This window comes from Aristolochia californica, unplaced genomic scaffold (genome assembly GCF_029961685.1).
Source record: "Aristolochia californica isolate CCGP_79_NKW_82.1479 unplaced genomic scaffold, dmAriCali1.0.hap1 SCAF_3, whole genome shotgun sequence".
Lineage (NCBI taxonomy): Eukaryota > Viridiplantae > Streptophyta > Magnoliopsida > Piperales > Aristolochiaceae > Aristolochia > Aristolochia californica.
In genome coordinates, this window is record NW_027181992.1 from 9,237,488 (window position 1) to 9,245,386 (window position 7,899).

The 7,899-nt window shown below is 40.3% G+C and overlaps 2 protein-coding genes across 3 annotated transcripts; both read left to right on the top strand.

Annotated features, from left to right (window-relative positions):
- Window positions 1–2,138, top strand: LOC137960021 (protein CURVATURE THYLAKOID 1A, chloroplastic-like). 2 transcript variants are annotated; one of them, XM_068807471.1, is made up of 5 exons: window positions 1–273; window positions 1,090–1,184; window positions 1,267–1,374; window positions 1,693–1,764; window positions 1,870–2,138. In XM_068807471.1, exons 1-5 carry the CDS (start codon window positions 105–107, stop codon window positions 1,936–1,938), a joined length of 513 nt encoding a protein of 170 aa, XP_068663572.1. In that variant the 5' UTR covers window positions 1–104; the 3' UTR covers window positions 1,939–2,138. The 2 variants fall into 2 exon arrangements, with proteins under 2 accessions (XP_068663572.1, XP_068663573.1); XM_068807472.1 differs by having other exon boundaries at window positions 1–249.
- Window positions 2,139–3,465: 1,327 nt separating this feature from the next.
- On the top strand, window positions 3,466–4,424 carry LOC137959324 (uncharacterized). The gene is made up of 2 exons (XM_068806730.1): window positions 3,466–3,561; window positions 3,810–4,424. The coding sequence occupies exons 1-2, from the start codon at window positions 3,466–3,468 to the stop codon at window positions 4,422–4,424; spliced, it is 711 nt and encodes a 236-aa protein (XP_068662831.1).
- Window positions 4,425–7,899: the final 3,475 nt, after the last annotated feature.

Here is a 7,899-nt window from a genome sequence, read left to right on the forward strand (position 1 = left end):
GATACGCAGCGATTTGTGGTCCGTCGTGTGGCAGAGTGAAAAGGCGGCATTGGAGAAAAGGGTTACCAAGACAGTGAGGGGGTCAACGTTTCAGCCTTCCGGCCATGGCAACGGCGTATGCAGGCGCTTCAGTAGCGGCCGTCTTGGGGGCACGCCTTCCATCTTCATCTCCCTCTCGTTTGCCTTATCTTCCTCCCCGCCATTTGTTCTCTGTCTCTTCTTCGCCTCTTTCTACCTCGCAATTCTCAGGTGCAGTAGTTTTTCCTCTTTCAGGTAATCAATCGAACAGTTTAGTTTGTAATACTAAGTTCTCGAACTAGGGAAGGTAATCTACTTTGTCGGATAAATGAATTACTTTTTGTAATGAGCGGTTTATACGGGAAACTTGTAATTGATTAACAAATTAACATGACAGAACTTCTCGTTTGGTTCAATAGGCAGCTGTTCTACTAATATAATATATATATATATATATATATATATATATATTGTTTTTTTTTTTTTTTTGGAGTTGCAACTGGGTTTCCTACGACGAGTGGCTACTTAAAAGAGCTGTTCTGGGATGCTTTATCCTTGAATGGAGAAGGAATGCAATGCTTGTTGGGTATATTCTGCTATATGAGAGAATCGGCAGCTTCAGAATTTTTTGTGAGGGAATTATCGTTTGACATAAAACATAATGTCTAGGCCAAAAGTTAGTGGAATTGAACAACAAGGTTATAGAAAAAAGAAAATGTAACAACATGCAATCTACACTGCAGTTGGATGTTGGAGTTTTGCTGCTGTTCCTTTGTAAAAAAGATGTAGAAAAACATCAACATCATCAAGGTGTAGTAGGTCCATAGGGAACAAATGGTATCTGAACCGATGTCTTTTTGAACAATTGTGATTATCTTTCTATAAAAACGGCTTAGCCCTCTACTGGTTCAGGACCTTCCCATCTCCTTGAATCTTCACAGAGAGACATAGTTGTGCTTAATTTCTTTATATATATCCCCATCTGCCTTTGCTTGGGTTTGCTATTAAAATGAAGCAACTAGGCTTTACAATTATGAACAACTCTCAGACAAACAACATCTTTGTTCACAGAATCACGCAGGTCTTCTTCTCTACGTGTAAGAGCCACTGAAGAAACATCTGGTTCTGTTCAAGTTGAGGATCTCTTCTCAGATTTGAAGGAGAAGGTTATAATCTCTGTCTACTAATTCATAAAAGTAGCTGTATGTTTTTCTTATTGTTAAACCCATTTCTCATCCATGATTGCAGTGGGATGGACTTGAAAACAAGTCCACTGTAATCGTCTATGGCGGTGGAGCAATAGTTGCAGTCTGGTTGTCATCCATTGTCGTTGGAGCAGTCAATTCTGTTCCACTGGTAGGTGATCTTAATCGTTTTTTGCTTTGGTCTTCAATACAGATGAGGCTTGGCTAGATATCTCTACTTTCTGGTTCTTCGAGATTGTACATGCGAGGAAGGAAAAGAAAAACTCTTGAAATTCCCTTGTTTGATATCAAATGAGTGTAATCTAATTGACAGCATCTGATGACCTTTACTGTTGCTGTGTTTTATTTTTTATGTTTCTTGGTTAGTACTTGGTGTGACCTGGTTCCTTTTTTTGTATGATTAACAAAGTAAACATTCCTAGTCCGTTATGGGAAAAGAATGATCCGTTTTTCATCTAAAACTTTACAGCTTCCAAAAATTTTGGAATTAGTAGGGCTGGGATACAGTGGATGGTTTGTATACCGGTACTTACTCTTCAAGGTAAGTCCTGTTTATTTTACATTTTTACCGAGTAATTTAGTCTTCATCTGGTAAGTAGTTGATAAGAAAAACTAATCCATTGACAAATACTCATTCTTCTCTCAGCAAAGCCGAAAAGAATTGGCTTCGGATATTGAAGCATTGAAGAAAAAAGTTGCTGGAACTGGGGACTAGATGGGAGTCAACTGCACAGTGGAAGTTTGTGTTTTGCTTTAGATATCTGCATTCGGATGCCATTCAAATGTTTCTTCTAATATCCTGTAAAAGAGGCACCTGGATGCTGTAATTGTTTCAGTTTCTCTTTTCTTTCATGTACTTCATGCTCATTGTAATAACAATATGGAATTTGTAATCAGAAGTGCCCTTCATCGAAATTTTGTTTACTTAAAAGAGGAGTTTGCAGTTCACTTTTCCTTAATGTGGAATTCTTCATCACCTGTTCAAACTGTGCACCTGAACCAGAAAGTCAGGAGAGTGCAAATTGCCTGAAAGAGGAACCAAAAATTGCGTGTAATATCTGCTGGTCATACTTCAAACTGAATTTTTCTGCTGATGAAAATGTACTAGTACAATATGCTTCCAGCCAGAGCCCTTGTATCACCCTCTACTCACTTGTTAGAGGCCTACAAACACAAACCTTTTCTGCTCTTATGCCTCTACCCCCTGAAGCTCAGCTGCATGTGCAATCCTAGTTAAAATGTCGGTAATTTACTATGTTGTCATCGTTGGTGCATTTTAAATATATATGGTAGGGCTGCCTTGTAGATATAATACTATGGTCATGGCCTATTAAGGGCTAAACTTCAGTCCTACATAAAGAGGGGCCTTTTGCAAGATTAGAGAATTGTTGATTGGAGAAAGATCTTCTTTAGAATGTGTTAGAAGATAGGCCCAAATCCACACAACCAAGGAAGGCCTACAAGTCCATGTGTACTCAAGCCCATAAAACCAAGTATCTTGGTCTTCCTCTATTTCATAGGCGCATCTCCCAAAGTTTGTGGATCCCAGTGGTCGAAAAGATTGAGTCACGGTTAGCAAGTTGGAAGGAGTAACTTCTCAGTAAGATAGGCAGACTAATCCTCCTTAATTCATGTATTGCTGGCTTTCCTAACTATGCTCTATCATTTATGCCCTGCCCTCCTTCTTCAGTATGCAAAGTCATAGATAAAATGAAAAGAAAATTCCTATGGAGTGGATCAAGTGATTCTTTCAAATATCACTTGGTCAAATGGAATGAAGTATGCCTTCCTAAGAGATTGGGTGGATTAGGGATTCGGGAATCAAAAGAAATGAACAAAGTTCTTCTACTTAAATGGATTTGGAAGTTTAACACAATTTCTTCCAATCTTTGGAAGGATATGGTTCGGGCCAAGTTGGGTTGGAATCTGTCATGGTGGATATATGGAGGAAATCGGAGAGGAGTATCCTCAATATGGAGATCTATTTACTTGCTTCTCCAGAATTTCTCACCAGCATGTAGATTCTTTGTCAGGAGTGGCAGATCTCTTAAATTTTGGGATGACTGGTAGACAGGGCAGGAACCTTTGCAGAACTCTTTCAGAAATCTTTTTCTTCTCTCCACACAAAGGGAGATTTCAGTTGCCGACGCATTTGAAGAGGGTGGTGTGAACCTACACCCTCGAAGGGGTCTATCAGACACGAAGGCTATGGAAGCCAGCAGTCTATTGGATTCTTTGAATCATGTCAGAATTAGGTCTTCCAATGCAGATAAGCTCATTTGGTGGCCTGACAAAAGCAGGAAATTCTCAGTTGCTTCGGCATACAGATACATCAATGGTTAGGATCCAACGCACAGTTAGCATGATATCTACTTCATCTAGAGATTATGTGCCCCTCCAAAGGTAAAATTCTTCATGTGGAGTGTCTGCCAAAGTAAAATCTCCATGGCTGATATGCTCAGAAGAAGAGGTCACCCATCTATAGACCCACTATGTCCTTTTTGCAACAATGAAGCTGAATCTACCAGCCATACTCTTCTCCGGTGTCAGTTCTCATGGAATGTGTGAACCTCTGTTTTATGCAAGTTGGAGATTCAATTCTGTATAGCTGCCGATCTGATAGGATTCTGCAAGTCGATCATTGGCTATCCCCTTCTTGGTCTTGGCAAATTGATTATCTCAGCATGTGCTCGTTTCGTTCCATGGGGGCTTTGGAATGAACGGAATAGAAAGCGGTTTGATGCTAAAAGTGAATATGAGGCTAGAGTAGTTGAAAAAGTGACAGGGCAAATATCCACCTGGCTATTGACTAAAAGACATTTTTGCTCTTTCAAGGGCACCATCATTCAAGATAATTGGAGCAATTTGGCAAGGATGCACATTGGAACCAAGGTTCAAGTTATGAAAGAATGGACTCCCCCGGAGACTGGTTACCTAAAATTGAATTTTGATGGCTCTTCTTTTGGCAATCCAGGGATCGTTGGTTTTGGGAGCGTGATTTCGGATTCATCTGGAAATCAGTGTTTCTCCTTTGCTGGTCCTTTAGGTATCTCTGACTCTACGTCACCAGAGTTACATGGCCTTCTTAATGGGCTTCGGGTGTTCAGAGACAAACGCAATGGGCCTATTCACATTGAAGGGGACTCCAAGGTAGTGTTTGGTTGGTACCAGCGTAATTCCCCTCCCCCATGGAGGCATTGAGACATATTTCAAGAGATTTTGGATATTGTATCATATTTTTTTTGTATTTGGTCTCACATTCCGAGATCTGCAAATTCGGCAGCAAATGTGCTTGCCAAGATAGGAGCTTCCCTGCAATCTCTGGTTGTAAGGGATTTGCTCCCTCCCCCTTTGTAAATTTTCTCTTGTTAATATAAATACATCTTTATAAAAAAAAAAAAAAAACTGAAGCCCATAAGACCAAGGAAGACCCACACATCCAAGAGATATGGAAGATGGGCTCAAGGTCCATAGAACAAGGAGAAGGCCCATAGGCCCACATAATGATGGCAGGATGGTAAATAAAGAATCATCTCATAGAGATGACATTGATGTAATGGTTAAAATTCTAAGGGCATTATTGAATATTTTAGGATCATTAATCTATAAATTGAGTTTTAGGGGGAGAGTTAGGACAATAAGTAACCTATTCTTCCTCCTATTTTCTCCTAATGGAGTTTTGAAAATCAACATGGTATAAAAGTATTGATTTTCAGGACTCGTAGTATGGTTTTATAGGATTCCAGAAACCTTTTTTTTTTCTTTGTCATATCGATGGTTCATTTTTTATGGTTCTTAAAAACTTTTTATTGTCCGATTACTTGTTTATGTCATCTACTTCAACTCCGTGATTATTTTAGCTCGCTTTCTTTGCATGGTTCTTGAGAGGAGAGTCTCCACCGTCTGAGCGTTGAATCATTTGCCTTCGTGTAAAAACATGAAGAGATGTTTATGATGCCAGAAGATTTGTCCGAACAGACTCGACTGCATCGTCCATCGTTCTTGGCCCAAGATCCATAAGCACCGACGCGGGACCAAGTTTTGCTGACGATCTTCATCTTTTGCCTACTGCCGAGGAGGTTTCTGGTTTTCCGTGTCTCTGGCCTCCCATACCCGGCGTGGGAGCACATTCTCAGCCTTGAGATTACAACTATTTTTGCTTACCAAAGGGAAGTTCCTCTCAGATCCAACAAGTCCGCTGTACTAAGGTGACTGGCGATCTTTTTTTTTTTTTTTTTTTTGCTTCGGTTACTGTTTTCTCCCCCGTAGAAACAGGAGGGAAGCCAAGAAGAGAGAAATGGTTGTTTCTACTCCGTTGCTAAACATAACAGAAGCAGTAATACTCACTGGATGCTCTGCGTTGTCCTTGTCCAGTATTTCTCTACTGGTATCTTCATCATTCTCATTGATCTAGTATATCTCTGGAAAGTTACCTCTGAGCCAGTGCAGATTACTGAATCTTGCTCGTCTCTTCGTTGGGCTATCCTCCAACCCGTTATACGCTGACGGAACTTGTTGGATAGAATCGGTCTGACGCAACTATCTTCAAAAAAAAATAATCTCCGCGGAGTCATCCTGACGTTTTTGCTGCTCTATTAACAGAGGAAAGTTTCCTTCATTGCTACTGTGTATTTTTGCAACTTCATTCGGAAACCAGCTGTTAGAAAATTTATTTTGGAAACTCTGTTGGATTGATTTTTCATTCAGAAAATTCTTGGAAACTCTCTACTGGCCGCTATTGCCGAGAGCTGAATTGGTTTATTGCCGAGAGTTTTCTGTTTCTGGAAGATGAAGTCTCTGCTCGCTGAATTATCTATCGTCTGAGTTGCTGTCTCATGACGGTAATGCCAAATGGGTCGCCATTTTGGGAGGACGAAGATGTTGGCCTTTCCTTTGCCAGCTTCGGCAACAACTCGTCTGCCATCTCTGGTTCTATCCCGTTCGGCGCCAAGGGGAAGAAGATGACTTTGCAAAATTTCATGTTTCCTAAGTACTGATTTACTCAAGCGCCGGTTCAGCGCCTGCCGAAACTCAGATCGGAATCGCCCAAGTCAAGCCAGCGAACCTGCGACCCGAGGTTCTGTTCCGACTGAGTCAACTCGGGTCCTGGTCAACCTAACTCGGCCAACCTATTTTTTTCCTCGGTATACGTAAGGGTGGCTTCGAACCGAGCCGGCTCGCGAGCCGCTCGAGTTTGGCTTGGTTCGAAACGTTATATTTCGAGCTCGAGCCGAGCTCGAACTCAGGGATGGGCTCGTTTATATTAACGAGTCGAGCTCGAGCAGAGCCCGGTTCGGCTCGTCGGCTCGCGAGCCGACTCGTTAATATAACGAGCGATTCGGGATCGGGGATCGGGGATCAGGGATCGGGAGACGGAGACCTCTTCGATTCGGGAAATTTCTCTGCGAAACCCACACCTCCGTCTGCCGTTTCAGCGTGATTTCTTGCAGAAATTGCTGTCCGTCGGCAGGTATTCAGGGGAAATGGGGGGATTTGGTCTTCAAATCCCTCGTTCTCCCTCTCCCTCTTCGATTCCTCGATTTATTCCTCGATTTATTCCTCTACGATTTCTGTCTTCCTTCCTCAAAGATTTCTTTCTCGTCTTCCTCTTCGATTTCTTCATCCAAGCTTTTCCTTGCCGACGAGACGAAATCGACGGTCCGACGGAAGGAGGTAAGATTTTTATTTAATCTTTCTGTTTTTTTTTCGTCGCCGAGCTAACCTAAAAAATCTCTAACTCTCTCTTCGTTTCTCAGCTTCGTTTCTCAGCAGTGCTCCTTCATTATTGGAAAGTTTTTTTGGATATCCGAACGGCACACTTTGTTTTTGTAAGCAAACTCAGCTCTGTTTTTTTTTTTTTCCAATATTTCCAGCTGACAGTTCAAATACACTCGGGAAGAAATCATTGTAAGAAAACTGGTATGAATTTTATTTCATGATTTTGAGTGTTGATACTGTTTGATTTTTTGAAATGGTGAGTTCTTGATTTAAGGGTAGAATGTAAGAAGATCATTTTATACAGATTGTATAAGGTTGACCTATTTTATTCTCTTAATTTATTTTTTTGCTTGAGTGTGCCATCAATTGCATTCTAGCTGGCTGAGAGCCAGGAAACTTCATACTGAGCTAACATCAAGAAGGAAAGAAAGGGTGGGGGAGAAAAATCCCCCACCTTGTCATTTGTTATGTTTTTGTATATCTCAGAATGACTTACTAAGCTCAATTGCTATAATGTTTGGAAAATAGTTGGTTGGTTGTCAATGATTTTTTTGCTCAAATTCTATTGTTCTTCATAAATGAAGTTATTATTTTAGACTTTCAAATATTTTTATGTTGTGGGATCTTGTTTCTTTTTTGCCTTCTTATTTTTAGGTGTCTGGCCTCTTATAAAATTTTGTACGTTTATCATATATTTCAGCAATAAACAGCAATGGTATTCAAATTGTTACTTGATATATTTTAGCAATGGAATTTTATTTTATGATTTTGAGTGTTAATAACATATTCTGTTCAATAATACTCTATTATAGTTAATGGAATCAGGAGCTTTCTTAATTGCATCCAACTTCTCTTTATTATAAAAAAGAATAAAAAAAGTTAGTTTTTGTCCTTCTTTCTTAATTCTCATTGAACTTATATCTACTGCTGTTCTTGGTATAGTGGGGTATTGAGGTTG